The sequence below is a fragment of the Mesoplodon bidens genome (assembly GCF_964165515.1).
Source record: "Mesoplodon bidens genome assembly, chromosome: X".
NCBI lineage: Eukaryota > Metazoa > Chordata > Mammalia > Artiodactyla > Ziphiidae > Mesoplodon > Mesoplodon bidens.
This window is the reverse complement of record NC_138163.1, coordinates 106,168,132-106,189,060: the sequence shown is the minus strand read 5'-3', so window position 1 is coordinate 106,189,060 and position 20,929 is coordinate 106,168,132. Positions and strand designations below refer to the sequence as shown.

The 20,929-nt window shown below is 39.9% G+C and overlaps 1 protein-coding gene across 1 annotated transcript in view; it reads left to right on the top strand.

Moving 5' to 3' along the window:
• Positions 1–20,929, top strand: part of OTC (ornithine transcarbamylase) — a 66,818-nt gene that overhangs the window by 32,193 nt on the left and 13,696 nt on the right. Inside the window, exons 5-6 of the mRNA XM_081222105.1 lie at positions 17,543–17,696; positions 19,744–19,866. Coding sequence (XP_081078231.1) covers positions 17,543–17,696; positions 19,744–19,866 — 277 coding nt within the window. The remainder of the gene's footprint in view (positions 1–17,542; positions 17,697–19,743; positions 19,867–20,929) is intronic.

Below are 20,929 nucleotides of genomic sequence, written 5' to 3'. Positions count from 1 at the left end.
CAGGTGTTCATTTTAAACCATATTGTTTACAAAAAACATTTTAGGCACAGGGAGTTACTCCTATCAGTCCTGGGAATGGTGGAAACCCTCCCCAAACTGAAGCTCCCATATGCCATCCAAGGGCCAATCTTACGCTCAGGCCTTTCAAAGGACAGCGGACAGGACTGCTGTGTTTTTTTTTGCGGTATGCGGGTCTCTCACTGTTGTGGCCTCTCCCGCTGCAGAGCACAGGCTCCGGACGCGCAGGCTCAGCGGCCATGGCTCACGGGCCCAGCCGCTCCGCGGCATGTGGGATCCTCCCGGACCGGGGCACGAACCCGTGTCCCCTGCATCGGCAGGCGGACTCTCAACCACTGCGCCACCAGGGAAGCCCAGGACTGCTATGTTAACTGTTTTCTGCGTGGCTTGGAAATCAAAAGACTTGAGATCTAGTCCAAGCTTTGCCACTTACCTACTCTGTGACCTCCATGGGTGAAAATTTCTCTGGATCTTAGTTTCCTTTTCTATAAAATGAGGGAGTTCCGACGTCGAAGGTCCACTTTATACTCTCAAATGTAAGCAAACATATTAAAGTCATAGCCCTTAAACAGAGGTGTGTCCCAGTGTAAACTATGTGTAGATAGCTGCAGAGTCATTTGGATCTGGGTAGAGATAGGAGGTAGAGAGAGAATTCCAAGGGTTCTAAAGCTAGTTTGAGAATTATGTTGGGGAACCTGTTAAAAGGCAAAATTCTATGCCCCACACTCAGGAATTCTAATTTTGCAGGTTAGGGTTCAGTTGGTGTCTGGGAATCTATATTTTAACAAGCTCCTCAAGTGATTCTGCTGCAAGAGGGGCAGGACCACACTTTGAGAGACCCCGAATTGGGAGGTTGTGTAGTAATCTTGGCTGTTGTGCTGTCAATCTATGCTAGTGTGTTAGTAAAGAAGGAACAGCTAGTAAGATATGTATATGGTTTCATGCTAACTGAATGTGAAGGGTACACTGATAGTGCAGGCAAAATGGTTTCAGATTTGTTATTCTTAAAATATATATGTATATAGTAGCAGAAGCAGGAAAATGAAAGGAGTTTCTGCTTCGGGAAGAAGGTGATAGCCTAGGTATTGGACATATTGCATTAAATGTTGAACCTCCATGTACAAACGTCCACGAGCCACTGGAGATAAAGAATTTGGGTAAAGTTGATAGCTGGAGAAATAGAAGTATAAACTCAGTGGTAGAAAATGAGCTGCAGAGTCTCACTGTGTGAGAATTCCAGAAGGCTGAACCTTGGGGACAGGTGCAGTTAGGGAGGGACAGGAGGAAATCGTTAGGGTACAAGGTAAATAAGGTTAGTACAATAACAGAAGAGGCTGGAATGGTAGATGGGGATGTCAGAAAAGGGGTTAGAGTAGCTATTGTGGAAACATGACTTTCTTTTGTGCATCCTATTCCTGCTTAATCTGCCAAAATCTCTGACAAACAAGGTATGGCTGAGATTCAGAAATTCAGTAAATCTAAACTGAAGAAGACAAGAGAAATCCACTGCCTTGTACAGAAGTAATAGAACAGGAGAAGCAAGGAAGTGAATCTTAATGGCATCTACTCTGCCGATATGTACGGTGCAATCCATAGCAATTGCCTCCTTGCTTTTTGTAGACCTTAAACTCTGTAAGATGCAAAGAGATTGGATGATGTTTAAATGATAGTGCTGGCCCTTTTGAATCAAGAGAAAAGTGCACACTTGACACTGATAAACGGCGTTGCTTCTCTGTCTGCCTGTCCCACTGCTTTGGGGGCCTGGTGGGAAAAAAAAGTGACTACCCAGGGCTTCCCTGGTGGTCCAGTGGTTAAGATGCCGTGCTTCCAATGCAGGGGGCACGGGTTCGATCCCTGGTTGGGGAACTAAGATCTCACATGCTGTGTGGCATTGCCAAATAAATAAATAAATAAATAAATAATTAAAAAAAAAAAGTGACTACCCATTGGTGAAAAAGAACCGGATGGGGAATATACTGAATGTGGCAAGAAAAAAAAGAGCAAATTGGGCCATTCTCCTGAAACCTGTTAAATGAAGTTTCCAAAATGTCACTTATTTAGTCAAATGACTTAATTATTCATTTATTCAAAAATATTTACTGAATGCCTAGCTTTTCTTCCAGGATTTTAGCACTGAGAATAAAACGGTGATCAAATCAAACAAAATACTTTTTCAACTGGAAATTATATTCTAGAGGGAGGAGACTTTGACTAAACAAAAAATAAAGCATGAATACAATAGGAGGTTGAAATAAGTGCTATGATGAAGTCAAAGCAGGGTGATCTGTGGGTGGAGTTGGGGGCGCCTTTAGATTGGGTGGTCAGGGAAGGCCTCTCTGAGGAGGTGACAGTGAAGTGCAGAGCTCACTGAAAAGACAGAGCCAGGGATGCCAAGCTGTGGGAAAAGCATCTCAGACAAAAAGAGCTGCTGGTACAAAAGCTTAAGGTGGGCTTCCCCGGTGGCACAGTGGTTAAGAATCTGCCTGCCAATGCAGGGGACACGGGTTCGAGCCCTGGTCCGGGAAGATCCCACATGCCACAGAGCAACAAAGCCCGTGAGCCACAACTACTGAGCCTGTGCTCTAGAGCCCATGAGCCACAACTACTGAGCCCATGTGCCACAACTACTGAAGCCCGTGCGCCTAGAGCCCATGCTCTGCAACAAGAGAAGCCACCGCAGTGAGAGGTCAATGCACCGCAACGAAGAGTAGCCCCTGCTCGCTGCAACTAGGGAAAGCCCGCACGCAGCAACGAAGACCCAACGCAGACAAAAATAAAAAATAAATAAAATAAAATAAATAAATTTATTTTAAAAAAAGAAAAAAAAGCTTAAGGCAAGAACAAACTTGATGCACTCAGGAACAGAAGGACAGCCGGCAATGTTTTTACATCTGCAAAGAAACATACTTTAAACTTGCAAATTTAAAAAAATGTACCCTTACAAGTTGGTCCTGTCTTGGCCACCAAAGGAAGGAAAAACCAGATCAAGGAGTAAAAGACCTGAATACACATTCAAAATAAAAGGTATTTCACTTTTCTTACTTGATTACAATAATAAAACCTGTTCAGGGCTTCCCTGGTGGCGCAGTGGTTGAGTCTGCCTGCCGATGCAGCGGATACGGGTTCATGCCCCGGTCCGGGAGGATCCCACATGCCGTGGAGCCGCTGGGCCCATGAGCCATGGCCGCTGAGCCTGCGCGTCCGGAGCCTGTGCTCCGCAGCGGGAGAGGCCACAACAGTGAGAGACCCGCATACCGCAAAAACAACAACAACAACAACAACAAAAAAAACCTGTTCACTCTTCAAAATATAGTAGGGGAATTCTCCTTAGCTAAGTCTCAGTTGAGTATCATGTAATCTGAGCATTCTGGTGGGGAGTGAAGGGGAGCACTGAGATGGAGCTGTCGACTGATATTGTGGAGGAGTTGCTATGTCAGGGCCGCCAAGACCACCCCCGGGTTCAATGATTCATTAGGAGGATTCACAGGACTCAGCCTATGGTCATGGCTAAGATTCATTATAAAAAAAGGATACAAAGCAAAACCAGCAAAGAGAAAAGGCACGTGGGGCCAAGTCCAGGGGAGACCAGGCACAAGCTTGCAAGGGTCTTCTCCCTGTGGGATCACACAGGACATGCTTAATTCCTCCAGCAATCAGTTGTGGCAACATGTGTGAAATGTTGTCTTCCAGGGAAGCCCATTAGAGACTCAGTGCATAAGATTTTTACTGGGAGCTGCTTACAATAGGCACCCTCTGCCTAGCGTGAAGCCAAATTCTAGGCTCCCAGAAGGAAAGCAGGCGTTCAGCATAATCCATAGTGTTTATACAAACAGTTTAGGTAGTGAGCCATCCTTATTATTTCTAGGAGTGGTGGAGACCCTCCCAAAGCCCAAGTGCCAGCTAAGGGCCAACCTTGTAAGCAGGCCTTTTGAAGATAGCCATCTCAGGACTGCGATGTTAGCTCTTTTTTTTGCACAACTGGGCTATCATCTCTCTTCTGGATTTTGCTAGATATAATGTAACTAGTAAGGGAGTGTATCCTACACTCATGGGAAGACAGCCCTAAGACTTGAATTGTTTCCTCAGTTCACTGTGGATCCCTGTAGGGCCAGGCTCCCATTGGAGAAAACGAACCATTGCTCACTTCCCTCTTTAGAAAAGTCTCTCTCGGCGACTCTTTTCTACTCCCTAACATATCAGAAGACACAAAAGACATACATATATATTCAGTTAAATTTACTTCAGATTTGAGGGTGTTTTCAGATTTTGTCAATTCTCTGGTGCTCTACTGGGGTTAAGAGTTGGATATTCTATATTTTTTCCTCACTCTGGGCTTGTCTTTTTTTTTTTGCGGTACGCGGGCCTCTCACTGTTGTGGCCTCTCCCGCTGCGGAGCACAGGGTCCGGACGCGCAGGCTCAGCGGCCATGGCTCACGGGCCCAGCCGCTCTGCGGCATGTGGGATCCTCCCGGACCGGGGCACGAACCCGCGTCCCCTGCATCGGCAGGCGGACTCTCAACCACTGTGCCACCAGGGAAGCCCCTGGGCTTGTCTTTTTAGATGTGACACCAGAAGTGACAGTTTAGCATGACTCAGATCACTTATTCTTTGAAAGTTTAAAAACGGATGTATGCTAACACATATATATGGAATCTAAAAAAAAAATGGTCATGAAGAACCTAGGGGTAAGACGGGAATAAAGAAGCAGACCTACTTGAGAACGGACTTGAGGATATGGGGAGGGGGAAGGGTAAGCTGTGACAAAGTGAAAGAGTGGCATGGACATATATACACTACCAAACGTAAGGTAGATAGATAGTGGGAAGCAGCCGCATAGCACAGGGAGATCAGCTCGGTGCTTTGTGACCACCTAGAGGGGTGGGATAGGGAAGGTGGGAGGGAGGGAGGGATACGCAAGAGGGAAGAGATATGGGAATATATGTATATGTATAACTGATTCACTTTGTTATACAGCAGAAACTAACACACCATTGTAAAGCAATTATACTCCAATAAAGATGTAAAAAAAAGTATTACCATTAAAAAAAAAAGGATGAAACTTAGCAACAGTAGTGGGACATTTTCACTCCAGTTTCAAGGCTTTCTGTTTCTTCCATAATGACACCTGTTCATGCCTAATGCTCTGAGTCCACTATTGAAAGGTGCATAATACCTTCACAGTCATTTTCACTTTAATACAGTACTTAGTAAAACAGCTTCAGGAACCATGTGTATGAAAGGCACCATACAAAACCAAATAATGTAACACTGTTCTACTCTAATTAGGTCCCCTATAGATGTAACTCACGCATGGTACTGATCGCTGAAGTGTTTTCTGCCAGTGTAAAACCAGTAGAAAGGAAAATCAGCATAAACCCCTGTTAGTTTCCTAGGGCTGCCATACATATTACCACAAACTTGGTAGCTTAAAAACAACACAGATCTATTCTCTCAAAGTTCTGGAGGCTAGAAGCCCCAAATCCATGTGTCAGCAAGGCCATGCTCTCCCTGAAGGCTCTAGGAAAGAATCCTTCCTTGCTCCTTCCTAGCTTCTGGTGGCTCTCAGCAATCTTTGGCATTCCTCGGTCTGTAGCTGCATCACTCCAATCTCTGCCTCCACCTTTACCTTCTCTGTATATCTCTGTGTATCCTCTCCTCTTCTAAGAAGAACAACAGTCATTGGATTAGGGGCCCACCCTACTCCACTATGACCTTATCTTAACTGATTACATCTTCAAAGACCCTACTTCCAAACAAGGCCTCATTCTGAGTTTCCTGGTAGATAAGAATTTGGGGGACACCATTCAACCCACTACACAAGCACACATCCACATGCCCCTGCAGCAGCATGGAAGGGTTTCAAATCATTGTCATTCTGATAGCTCAAACAATGGAAGTTATAAAGGGATTTTTGGATGAGACACATTTGTTAAGAGTAGCAGTGGGAAAAAAAAAAGACTAGGAGTGAACTATTGTTACATTGAAAGGAATGTTTTGAAAAGCTGGAATACTGTTCTTAAGATATTTATACCAATGATATTAAGACCAAAAAAGGTAATCTTACTTAGGTTTCTTGGTAAAATGTTGTAAAATATTGGCACCTAATGGGAAATATGTACCTGATAAGGTACTAATAAATTTGTATCTAATAGGAAATACGATATCTCCAAGAATCTTTACAGAGGCCACCAAGAAACTAGCAGCATGGCAGTTGTAGGTCCTTGGGTAAGTGGTAACAAAAGCCAGTTGTTCACAACATGAAATATAATATAGTCATAGTTCAGAGGCAGTTTGCCACAGCGTAAAGAGTAGGGGCTTTGAAGCAGGGTTGGGCTTCAGTTCAAGTCACAGCTCATACCACATTGGCCCTGTGGTTTGGACCAGTTGCTTCTGAAACTTAGGTTTCTCAGTTGTAAAATGGAGATACAAATACGTATCTCAATGAGTTTGTATGAAGATAAATCAGATAGTGCTTTTAAAGGCCAGGCCCACAGAAGAAATTCAAGTAATGTTGGTTGAATCAAGTTATGGCCTAACTCAATCTCAGGACGAGCTCTGATTCAATTCTGGCCATCTTTGTGATCTCCTAGTCAGCTTATGCTGACCCAACACTGAGATTCCTATGGCACACTTTGAGGAGGTCATTCTGAATGCCATTATGCCCTACCCATTTATCTCTGAGGTCGTCAAAACTAGGAACTAACATATAGGTCAAAAGGCTTCTGCCTTCCTAAATAAATTGCATATGGCAATTTCATTCAACATTCCTGGGCTTCTTCCAACCTTAGCCCATTTGAGAGGAGCCCATCTAGGTGTGCTGAAGGTATTATCTTGTTTCCTCATCATTCTTATATTGATATAACTAAAATTATAATCTGTGTAGAGATATCAGAGCACTGGAATATTCTCCCTCCCAGAGGGAGACTCAGTCAGCAAGTTTATTCCTTGGCCAATTTACATTGGGGATAAAGTCTATGTCTTCTCTAGGGCCTTGGCCTGCTTCCATAAAAAGTAAAAATAGGAAATGCCCACTTTTAAATGATTACAGGGTTCTCAATGGTGTCGTTGTGCACAACCAGAAATTCCTCCCACTGTTTGCCAATTAGCTATTCAACTGGTTGGAGATGTCATTGATAACCAACTGGAATTTAGGGGGCACACAGAGATTCAAGGCAGGATGGGGACAAAAGGAAGAATGAATGGGAGGACCCTATGAGAATACAACTTCTGTTTGCTTTTGGCTTTTGCAACACATCTACCATGTTCCAATATTTTAGGAACTACTTAACTCAGATCTAAGATTATCAGGATTGTTTTGTGATTGCCCATCTCATCAATATCCATGTTTGCTCTTAAGATCTGGCCCAGCACACTATTGGGGTTTGGGGTTTTGGGTTTTGTTTGTTTCTTTGTTTTTAGTATCTGTTTACCCAACTACAGACTCTGTGTCAGACCTTCCTGGAGCCATGGGAGACTTTGTTTATGGTATTTATTGTTATGTTTTGCTTTGTTTTGTTTTGGCTTTCTGGGTGTTTTAGTTAATTCCTAAACAAGTTGTGATTTCATACCAGAGGGGAAAAAATATTTAAGAATAATAGAAACTTGAGTTTTGAAAGATCTTTTTGAGCTATTTACATCAACCATCCTTTTCATGCCTTTTCCACCCCATTCCTTCAAAATCATTCTTGAGCCTGCATGAAAATATCCAGTATCAGGGCGCTCTTTATATACAGAGCTATCTTGTCCCATTTTTTAAAACATCTTTATTACAGTATAATTGCTTTACAATGGTATGTTACTTTCTGCTGTATAACAAAGTGAATGAGCTATACATAAACATGTATCCCCATATCTCCTTCCTCTTGCATCTCCCTCCCACCCTCCCTATCCCACCCCTCTAGGTGGACACAAAGCACCGAGCTGATCTCCCTGTGCTATGTGGCTGCTTCCCATTAGCTATTTACCTTACGTTTGGTAGTGTATATATGTCCATGCCGCTCTCTCACTTCGTCCCAGCTTCCCCTTCCCCGTGTCCTCAAGTCCGTTCTCTAAAACGTCTGTGTTTTTATTCCTGTCCTGCCCGTAGGTTCTTCAGAACCATTTTTTTTTTACATTCCATATATATGTGTTAGCATATGGTATTTGTTTTTCTCTTTCTGACTTACTTCACTCTGTATGACAGTCTCTAGGTCCATCCACCTCACTACAAATAACTCAATTTCATTTCTTTTTATGCCCGAGTAATATTCCATTGTATGTTCATTGCAGTTCTTGTTCCATTTTTATACAGTCTGACTTTTCTGACCAGAGTTCATTGAAACTGACCGAAAGTTCTTTTTTTTTTTTTTTTTTTTTTTTGCGGTATGCGGGCCTCTCACTGTTGTGGCCTCTCCTGTTGTGGAGCACAGGCTCCGGACGCGCAGGCTCAGCAGCCATGGCTCACGGGCCCAGCCGCTCCGCGGCATGTGGGATCTTCCCAGACCGGGGCACAAACCCGTGTCCCCTGCATCGGCAGGCGGACTCTCAACCACTGCGCCACCAGGGAAGCCCTGAAAGTTCTCTTTTAAATTGAGTTAAAATTGATCTTGCTATGACTCTTCTCAATGTCCCTCTGTTTTGTAGTATCTTCATAAACTCATGCATTTTAATATATTTGAAGGTTTCAATTCATTGCAGTTATTACTCTTATTGGTGCTCAAATTGTCCCATATTTGGCCAATGTGATCTGTCTTCAAGTTGGCTACTGGGTCATTTTGACATAACTCTATTAGTCTTTAATAACTCCACTGCTTTTTTGACATGGCAAGATGTTCCAGGCTCATCTTGCACATTTCTTCATTAATGCCAAGAATTAGCCATTAATCTAAGAAGCCCTGTTTCATTTTCAATTACTTTCCAAATCATGTTTGGGAGAAATTTCCTTTTTTGAATGATATGTTTTTTTTCTGGTTATTACAGTCATATTCCTTTTGGTAGAAAATACTAAAAGAGATTTAAAAAATAAAAAACCACCAGTACTGCCATCATCCAGAAATAATCAATGTTAACATTTTATCTCTTGAACTATCTTTCCATTTAAAGTCCTACATCATGCTTCTCCTTTTTCTAAACAGTAGGAAAAGAGATGATGGGGGAAAAATAGATGACATTTTAAACACTTAGGCAAAATCAAGTTGAATAAATATTTTAACTTGTTAACTATTTTTTAAAAATCCTCATATTGGTAATTAAACATCCAGAGCAAATTGATATGTGTGAGAAACTTTAAATTTGGGTACTTTGGATTTTGCAAAAGCTGTTTTGCTGCCATTGTTGACAGATGCCTAAGATTGTCTGCAAAGCTGCAGGAATCCACCGGAAGGCAAACAGAACTCTATATATTCAATGGAAATGAAAAGAGACCAAAATGAAAAGTCATTACAGAGCCAGAGAGTATTTTTAACTTGTCAACCTTTCATTTGTAACACATATAACACAGCTCTTACAGTGTTTAAAGCTGGGATGTCAAATTGCTGGAGAGCTATAGAAAGCCCAGATTACTGTTAATGGGCCTGTAAGTCTAGCCCGAGTTACAGGTCTGTCATTGTTTCTAGTGAAAAGTCGTTGTTTTTTAAGATCTTTAGTAGACTGGAAGAAGAAAAATAAGAATGGTGATTTCTCTATGACTTATAAACATAAAGCAGAAAGCAACATTATTGACAAAATAATATTGTCTATTTAAAGGTCTTTAATATCTTTGTTTCCCCAAGTGATTCCAATGTGAAAACAGCTTAGGAGTTGTTCCTTCCCCCATATCGATTCATTTCACCTGCAGCTTCTGTGGCTGAACGACTGAAGTGACATTTTCTATCAAGCTTTGTCATACTCCCCTTTGCTCATAGATGCTTTAATGTCCAAGAGGCTTTTTGTGCTATAGAAATACTCCCTACTCGTTGTACTTTGTTTACAGTCCAATATCTTAATCTTATGAATTTAGTATTTCTATAAACATAAAAGAGCAAACATAAAAATAAAAAGAGCAAACATTCCTCAGTGGTTCTCAAAGTGCGGTCCCCAAATCAGCAGCATAAGCAGTACCCGACAGCTTGTTAGAAATGCAAATTCTTCTGGGCCCCAACCCAGACTTATGAATCAGAAACGCAACTGGCTGAATCAGAAACACAACTGCCTGTGTTCTAATAAGCCCTCCTGGTGATTCTGATGCGTGTTTAAGTTTCAGAATGATTGCTTTAAACATTCACGCACTACTTATACAACCACTAAATCAAATACATATTAAATGAACAAAACAAGTCTCGTCAACCATTTAAACATTGATTGCAATTTAATCAAATGCTTTAAAACACTTAATCACAAGCCTAGCATTTCAGATTTTCTTGAATGCTCTAAATATTTTAAAAAGGAAAATATATACATAAAACACCACACTGATTAGAGAGCTGATTAATATTTTAACAATAAAACTGAGCACAATGCCATTAATATCATAGATTTAATTTTGTTTACATTCTTACCCCTACTTTTATTCTTATCCTTACATGGTCCTGGAATTTAAATGTGTGTGTGTAATTTTACCAGACTGGAAAGAAGAAAAATCATCTCAAGAGGCTAGGAATGTAGGTTTAGTGGATTGCTGACCACTTAATTTTGGTTGGGTTTGTGAACTGCTTGCTAAGTTCAAGATAAATTAAATTCAAGCTGCCATCCACTAGCTTGAATATATTTTTATAACCTAGTTTTCACTTTTAATCACGGGATCTGATATTGGTTTCCTATTGCTGCTTTAACAAATTACCATAAATTTAGTGACTTAAAAACAACATAAATTTATTATCTTACACTTCTGCAAGTCAGAGGTCTAAAATGAGCCCATAGAGCTGTGCCCCTTCTGGAGGCTCCAGGGAAGAATCCAACTCCTTGGCCTTTCCAGCCTCCAGAGGCTGCCTACATCCTTTGGCACATGGTTCCCTTCCTCCATCTTCAAAGCCAGCAACTTAGTCAGCATCTTCTCTCACTTCTGACCTGCCTCGCTCGCTCATTTTTTTTTTTTTTTTTTTTTGGCCGCACCGCACGGCTTGTGAGATCTTAGTTCCCTGACCAAGGATTGAACCCGTGCCCCCTTCAGTGGAAGCACGGAGCCCTAACCACTAGAGCACCAGGGAATCCCCCCTCCTGCGGCTCTCTTATAAGGATCCTCTCTCTTAGATTGCACCCAGCTCAGGATAACCTCCCCATCTCAAGATCCTTAATTTAATCACATCTGCAAAATTTCCTTTGCCACGTAAGGTAACATATACACAGGTTTTGGATATTAGGACATGAACATCCTTGGGGGAGGGACATTATTCTGTCTACCATAGGATCCTTGTTTCTGTTTTTCATATGGATTTTGATTTATTAAAGAAGTTAAAAGATGGGGTATCCTTCAATTTTTATTTGTTTTCAATCTCTGGCAGTACATGACCCATTGTAATATTTTTATGATATATTAACCTGGCCTGGTTTCCATATTTTGAAATATATGCCTTTCTGATTGGCATTGTTTTATAATTAGTTGGGTCACCAAGAGGTCTCACTACTAGAGCGACAGGAACGTGAGTCTGAAAATTTAGATTTCTTCTTCAGGACAGTTAACTTATTGTTTTAGAATAAATGGCTGTATCATCTTTCTAATTGGAAATTGTGTGTGGCAACGGGTGCTAGCCAGCTGCACGATTCCTCTTCTACTTCACTGTACGTAAGACCACAAATGCGGATGGGGCCTGTCCATTCATGTTACAGTTTCTACTATTTCTAGGACTATTTGGTATCTAAGTTGTGTTAATTATTTGTGGCTTACACACATTAAAAATGGCACATTATCTATACTTTATGAACAGAAATACACTTAACAAATTCCCACGAAATATCTATCTGTATCTATACAGTTATATATAAGCACTTTCCTACTTAAGTAAATAAATTTAAATGTACATGGTAATATTCATCTTTCTTTGATATTACAATTATATTTTTGTACATTTTCTTTATATTAACTCTTTTCTTATGAGCATCATGGCCTTTTATAAGCACGTTTTACTTAATGATTTTTACTATAAATGATCACAACTTGACAAATGGTTAAGCTAGTTCTTTTTCCTTTTAGCACTGCCCTACTATTTTTAAAATCATTTTTGCTTCCTAGCAACAACAGGGTGTTACAGACCTATACTGATTTTATCCTGCCCAAGGACATGGAATTAACTATCCTCTAATAGTTTCTGGTTCCTTTTTTAGGTATAGAACAATATTAAGACCAAAATTTGGGCACTAGGGATGCTTACAAGTGTTGAGGGGAGAGAAGATTATAGCTACTGCTGCTGCCACAGCACTGCTCTTGGTAGTGACTGAGCTGAAAGGAAAATACAGTTGACCCTTGAACAACACAGGGGTTAATCCACATATAACTTACAGTCCACCCTCCGTATCTGCAGTTCCTCAGCATCCATGGATTCAACCAACCATGGATCATGTAGTACTAGTAGTATTTACTATTGAAATATATCCACGTTTAGGTGGACCTGTGCAGTTCAAATCCACATTGTTCACAGGTCAACTGTGCTTCTTTTATAAGTGTATGAAATCTTGTTCTTTCCAGTACAACATATCGTGTCGTTATCCCTCACTTTTCCTATAGTATGAGATTTCAGCAACTACTAAGACCTTCCGCCTCTACACTGATCTATTGTTCCACCCAGCAGCAGAGTATCCCACTCTCCTCCCACCTCCTCACTCTATTTTCTAGGATAATAGTTCTCAGCCTTGTCTTCAGATTGGGTTAACCTGGGGAGCTTTAAAAATATTGATGTGATCACTAATTATTAGAGAAACGCAAATCAAAACTACAAAGAGATATCACCTCACACCAGTCAGAATGGTTATCATCAAAAAATCCACAAACAATAAATGCTGGAGAGGATGTGGAGAGAAGGGAACCCTCCGACACTGTTGGTGGGAATGTAAATTGGTACAGCCACTGTGGAGAACAGTATGGAGGTTCCTTAAAAACTAAAAAGAGCTACCATATGATCCTGCAACCCCACTCCTGGGCATATATCCAGAGAAAAACATGGTCTGAAAGGATATATGCACCCCAATGTTCATTGCAGCACTGTTTGCAATAGCTAGGACATGTAAGCAACCTAAGTGTCCATCAATAGATGAATGGATAAAGAAGATGTGTTACATATATACAATGGAATATTACTAAGCCATTAAAAAGAATGAACTAATGCCATTTGCGGCAACATGGATAGACCTAGAGATTATCATACTGAGTGAAGTCAGTCAGACAGAGAAAGAGAAATATCGTATGCTATCAATTATATGCAGAATCTTAAAAAAATGTTACAAATGAACTTATTTACAAAACAGAAACAGACTCACGGACTTAGAGAACGAAGTTACGGTTACCAGCGGGGAAGGGTGGTGGGGAGGGATAGTTAGGGAGTCTGGGATTGACATGTACACACTGCTATATTTAAAATGGATAACCAACAAGGACCTACTGGGTATAGCACAGGGAACTCTGCTCAATATTATGTAACAACCTAAATGGGAAAAAAATTTGAAAAAGAATAGATACATGTATATGTAAAAAAAAAGTATGTATACCTAACCTTTAAAATTATTGTGATAATTAAATCTTATAAAGTATGTAAAGCAATATAAAAAAGTATTGATGTGACTCCCCCACCATAGCTTCTAATTTAAATTTCCAAAGGGCAGAATATGGCAACAGGGTTTTTACAGCTTCATAGGTGATACTAATGTGCAGCCAAGGTCAAGAACCTCTGTTCTAGGAGGTGTTGGGCAACCTCAGTAAAGCAGACCAGTCACTGTTCCATGAGATTATACCATAGAGGTTCCAGGGTTACCAACTCCACATTATAAACAGGGAAAGTAAATGCATGCTTGCCTTTTGGCTGCTTTGTTCCAGAGCTCTTGGGATTGTTCAAGGGAGGGAATGACGACAACTGCCCATTTTCAATATTCTTGAAAAACTCAAGTGTATCGGGCATTGACTTCTCCAGTTGCTCTCCTAGTGTCTCCCTCTTTCAGCCTCATCCTTTTATTCTTTCCTAACCTTGCTCTAATTTATTCTTTCCTAACCTTGGTTTTCTCATCTATGAGGTTAAGATAACGTTTATCTGTGACACACATAGCAAAACTTAACAACACATCGTAAAGTTCATAAAAACCATAAGAGGTTGGCAGGCCATGGTCCTAGCTCCCTAAAATTATTTGAGAAGCTACAACTGAAGTCAGATCTGTTTTTCTGACTGGGAGATTCCAGAAAGTCAACTGTAATGGTTAATCCAGATTTTTTTTTTATTCTGTCTCTACACACTGTAGGAAGTGATGCATATTTAAAGAAATCCTTTGGGGTCAAACACCCCTCTACCTCTCTCTCTCTCTCATAGGATTTTAGGTATCATAAAATTAACCAATTCTTCTGAAATAGGAAATTGATTATAATTATAGATCTTATTGGGATATCTACCGTCATCTAAATAACTTTCTCAAGGTGGAGTTAAAAGCCTGCATTCTGTAGTATGAAACATCAGTATATCTGTACGGTGAAGGGAATCTGTATCGTGATTTTGAAAAAAGGGGAGAAGATCTAAAATTCTTTTAACATAATAGCCTATGTCTAAGGACAGTGGTTCTCAAATTTTGGAAGGTTATCTGATTTATTTGGGAAACTTGGTATAAGTACAAAGACCCAGTCTACCCTATTTCAGGAGCTTGGACCTCTGTTGTTTATTAGTTATTCACTTAGTTCTGATATACACCCAAGTTTGGGACCCATTGCCTTAGGACATCAGATAGGTCAGGCTAGCTGGTTACTGTAAAGATGTGGGCCTTAATGGAAGGGAGGAAATTATTCATTTTTCAGGATTTGAGATGCCTTTTTCTTTCAACTGAACTAGAAAGCACTCGTTGCCAATGAGACTGTGGACAAAGTCCTTTGTCTTTGTGGGCTGCCATCTCTTGATCTCTCGATTTTTGCGGGGGAGTGGAGGGGGGCTGGTTAGGTTTTGAAGAAAAGAATGGATGATACTTTCAAAAATATGGTGGCGTCAATTTTCACTTTATTAGGAGTCTCAAACTTTAATATGCAAATAAATCACCTGGAAACCTTGTCAAAATACAGATTCTGATTCAGTAAATCTGGGTGGGGCTTGTGATTCTGCAGTTCTAATAAGCTCCCAGGTGATGCTGATGCTGTTGATTTGAGGAGTGAGGTTCTAGCTTTGGTTCTCAGCCTTGGCTGCACCACTGGAATTTCCTGGAAAGTTTTTTAAAATGTTGATCTCTAGGTTGCACCCCTAGAGATTCTATTTTCCTGATGAAATTGATAGAGATTATGGCCTGGGCCTCAAGAGTTTTAAAAATTCTCCAGGTGACTTTCATATGCAGCAAAAATTGAAAACCCCGGTCTCAGTCAACCATCAAACGTCACCTGTTTTACAAGAGAAACTCTAAAGTGGCTCTTTTATTCACCTCTTTCAAACTACAATGTACGATGTTCTTAGACAGTTCAGAGCACTGGTTTCCAAATCTTGACCCCTCCACTGATGCCCTGCCATGGGAAGTTTTCATCAGAAGTTGTAAAATAAGAAAAATAAAGACAATATAGTGAATTTCAAAAAGCTAAATTAATTCAAGGATCATTTTTGAGATTAGGTCATTCACACCTTTTTTGTTGTTAAAATGTCCTCTCTTACTAAATGAAGATATTAACATATTATATGTGTTTATTTTCTTGTTTCTCATGCCCTTGATCTTCTAAACAAAAAGTTGGGAATCATATGTTGATCTCCATATGTTTTTAGAAATTTTGCTGATCCATGAAATCTGAAAATCTGGGAACTATGGGTATGAGAAATCTGTGAAAATTTGAAAAAAACCCTGAGTCTAGAAAATATTGTTATAGGAATATGGTTTTCAATCTTTGATTCTCTAATCCCTGGGAGCAAGGAATTTTTTTAGTGGTCGTTGAATTTTATAAGCAGCAACAGTTTTCTACAGACTGAGTAAATAATGTCTCAGACATATAAGAAGGACTAATTTTCCAAATATATGATGATTAAAATACAAATCTATAAAATCCTTACTAAATACTAGCTCTAGTTTTTATACATTTTCTTTTGACATGGTAATATCATCTATTACTTTTTGATCTTTTACTATGAACAAGGCATCATACTATGCATCTTATATAGGTTATCTCATGAATCCTCACAATAACGCAATGGGATAGATATTATTATGATTTTACAGATGAAGAAACTAAGTCATAGAGAAATTAAATAACATGTCCAAGGTCGCACAGCTAGTACGTTACAGAACCAAAATTACAAAGGCTAACTGGATACCTTATAATAATGACTCTATATATTTAAAATAACTACTATTATGGGAGGCTTTCCAATTTTTTTTTTGCCATTAAAAAGAGTTCCTTAAAACTAAAATGGTTAGAAGCCTCTTCTGTGGGGTTTCCCTTTAAATAAGAAGAAACCAAGATTTGAAACAAAAGGCCATCCCTGTTAGTTTTGTAAGGCTGAAGCTTTAGCTGAGGGACCACCATCACTCTGACATATAGAGAGAGCTTAAAATCTGGATCCCAGTTTCTCATTCCAGGTTTTTATCATCTGCAAATTTGAGGCAATGTGTTGTAATGGTAAGAACGTGGTCTTTTGAGTTAAACTGACTTTGGTTTGAATATGAGCTCCTCCAACTTACTTAGCTGTGTGATCTGGGGCAAGTTACTAAACTTCTTTGTGTCTCAGGTCCTTCAGCTATAAAATGAGAATAGTTATATCCATCTTTGCTGCCCATCAGAGATGTTCCGTGTCAGGCAGAATGGCCCAGCTCTGGGGCCCTCCTGTGCTCCGTCCTTGGTGGGAACAGCCTGGGGAGGGTGTGGCCTCAGTAGGAATGCTGCAGCAGACTCCAAAGGTGCAGCAGCTGGGGGCTGTCAGCTAATAGCACTCCTCCCAGAAGGTTCTCTCTTGCAAAACAACCTTTGTGTGCACCTCTTTGGCTGCCACACTGCTACCTTCAATTTTACAGTGAAAGTGTATATTTGTGGGGTGATGTCCCCCTCACAAAATGCCGCAATCCAGTTCATTAATTTTTCTCTGTATATCTTGTTTTTGGTCTTGTCTCTTTTAACTTTACCAACTGCCGGATATCAATTATAATTCATTATCACAACTGCTAGGCTCACAATTGGTTTCTTATTTCCATAAAAAATAGTAAAATCAGCGGTCATTGGCTAAGACATCAGTGGAACAACATCTGGCTTCTGGAATGATTGCATGTTTATTATTAGCTTTTAAATCCATCATGTTGATAGGTAGTTGTAACAGTAAAAATTCTAATGTATTAGCATTTCTTATTACTGTCTAAGACCCTATATTTAGAAGGAATTATTAAGCATAATCAACTCAGATGATTTTTTCTTGGTTTGTCACAGTGTGTTGTCTAGCATGACAGATGCAGTGTTGGCGCGAGTGTATAAACAATCAGATCTGGACATCCTGGCTAAAGAAGCATCCATCCCAATCATCAATGGGCTGTCAGATTTGTACCATCCTATCCAGATCCTGGCTGATTACCTCACTCTCCAGGTTGGCTTACTTCTTTGCCTCACACAAGAGCAAAATCAATAATTCCAAACTAGCTCTAAACGGAAGCATTTAAATTGTGGTACTGGTGTTTTGTTTTCAAATAATATCTTGGCAAAGAATTATAGCATATGTGTACAAATAGATATCCAAGGAAGACAGGACATTGCTAAAGACAGATTATAGATACTTCTGTTCTCAAACCTTTGCTTTTTTTGGTGCCATATTTAACACAGTGGATGAACAGGTAATGCTGGAGCACAGAAAATAGAAAAATCGTTATGTAATCCATATATATCAGGCTCTGTGACTTGGCAGCGAAGACTGGTGGAGTGTGCTTTGAACATTCAAAATGGTCAATTACTAAATGACTTTCTGAGAAGGAGGCCATTTTCTATCATTTTAATAAATTGCTTAAGACTGGAGTTAAGAGCATGCAGAATTTATAGAATTGAGGCTCAAATTTAGCCATGTCCCTTCAAATTAAAAACTTGAATAACTTTGAAAGATTCATCCCACTGGGTTTGCCGCAGCCAATCTACACAGTCTTGCCACTGGGAATCCTAACAACCATGGTTTCTGCGTCTATGGACTATTCTGGGGAGACAGGGCAAACTGGATAGGTAGGTCTATCTTCCTCCTCATTTGAATAAGCTACACACATGTACATGTGAGGTTAAACTCAAAATGAAACCCTTTGGTGATGAAGGTAAGATTAATGCAGAGAGGATGACACAACGATGTTAGATACCAAGTGGCTGTTTGTAGTTGTGGCTTTACATATACACCAGATAATTTAATGCTTCCCCTTGGGGCTTTATCATTACTAGATTATACATTCATCAGGGATAGTGAAATGTTCTATTCATCATATTGTCCCCTGCAGGACCTGGTGCAATGCCTTCATAAAGGAAATTCTCAAAGTAGGAGCTGAATGAATAAACAGCAGCTTATTAAGGGCATGGAATCTAAATCAGATGAACCTGGATTTACATCCAAGCTTAGCTACCAGTAGTTCTGTGATCTTCAAATTAGTTAGCGTTTCTGTTTTTAAAATCTTATCTTTATAAATATATAAATGTATAAAATATACGAAACCTACAGACACTTCAAGGAAAGTAAAACAAATATCCATGTGCCCATTATACAGTTTTGCCAAATCTTACTTTAGAATTTTTTGTTGTTTTTAAATAAAATGTTACAGATAAGAGTTGAAGTCCATTTCCTCCAACCCCGCAAAGAAATATTTATCCTGGTGTTTGTATTTATAATTTCCAAGCATGTTTTTATACTTTAACTGTATGTGTCAATATCTATAAACAACCAAATGTATTAATGGTTTTTAAACTTTATATAAACGGGAACTTACTCAACTACCATGCTACACTGTTCTAGGTGCATTGTATTTCCCCTTTCTTATACCAGCAAGTGTAAGATTCATAAGGGCAATGATTTTTGTCTCCTTTGTTCATTGTTATATCTCCAGGGCCAAGGACAGTGTCTGGACATTGATGGTTCTCAATTTGTTGAATGAAAGAATAAATACAACAAAGATTCAGATTTGAAATATATGAAAATGAGTCTCCATATGAGTTCATATGATGTCTTGGCTTAAGATATTAGGACAGGGCTTCCCTGGTGGCGCAGTGGTTGAGAGTCCGCCTGCCGATGCAGGGGACATGGGTTCGTGCCCTGGTCCAGGAGGATCCCACGTGCCACGGAGCGGCTGGGCCCGTGAGCCATGGCCGCTGAGCCTGTGCGTCCGGAGCCTGTGCTCTGCAACGGGAGAGGCCACAACAGTGAGAGGCCCACATACCGCAAAAAAAAAAAAAAAAAAAAAAGATACTAGGACATATGGCTATTTTTTTGTGATTGTACCTTCATGTCATTGAATTGCTCTGTATAATGCAAAAAAAATTAGTAGCTTATTCTTTCCAAGAAACCATTTAAAATTGAGATGTAGACTGTTTCCTTTATTTTAACCCTAATGATTGCTTCACATAAGTGGATTTCCTCCCAGATGCAATCTCCTCCATCCCTTGCCTTTCAGGAACACTACGGCTCTCTGAAAGGCCTTACCCTCAGCTGGATTGGGGATGGGAATAACATCCTGCACTCCATCATGATGAGTGCAGCGAAATTCGGGATGCACCTTCAGGTGGCTACTCCAAAGGTAGGGAAACTTTCTGCCTTGAAACTAACCCCCTTTGAAATCATTCCCAGATGCAATTACCTAGTGAAAAACAAACCTCTCTTCCATTCAAGGAGAGGACAGGTGAGGCCACAAAATTTAGGTTATGTTACTAGCCCTACTATTATAGCTACCTGGCCTCTTGAGTTTCCAATTTCCCATCTCTACAAAAAGAGATAGTCTTGCCTGGTGCCTTTCACCCTGTAAGTCTGTGTTAAAAGCATGTCTGAATTATCCCTTTGAGTACCCTGAAACCAGCCATTATGATGACTGGCATTCTTGTATATTGCTACCACAAAGGCTGAAGAAAGTAATGAAATCCAGACAGCGTAGAAATCCCAAAAGAATTGGGGGAGATGCTGTCATTTTTTGAGTACTACGATTTGGTAAAAAAAAAAAAAATTCACTCTAATGTGAAGGACACAGCAATGGCATGTACACCAGCTTAGTGTTTCAAAACTCAAATCCAGGGGCCCTTCAGCCTTTTAAATCTGAGTCCTGGCTGTGAAGCTACCCCCACTTACTCCCTACCCTGCTATTAATCTCTCACAGGATGTATGGGAAACGTGACTTCTTTTATAGGTCCAAAGTAACCCTTTTGATACACGAGAAACTGGTAATAATTGTTGTCTGTGAGAAGTGAAACTGGGAGATTCAAGGATAGAGGTAGGAGGGAGACTATTCCCACAGTATATCCTTTTATGTGGTTTGAATTTCTTAACATGTAAATGTTCTACCTACATATTAAGTCCGTAAATAAATACCCCAAAATAAAAAAGTGCAGATCCCCCTAGGAGAAGCCCTATGTTAAGATACTCCCAGCCTCGAGTTTGGGATTAACAGATGCAAACTATTATATATAGGATGGATAAACAACAAGGTCCTACTTTATAGCACAGGGAACTATATTCAGTATCCTGTGATAAACTATAAGGGAAAAGAATATGAAAAAGAATGTATCAATATATATGTATAACTGAGTCACTTTGCTGTACAGCTGAAATTAACACAACATTGTAAATCAACTATACTTCAATAAAATTAA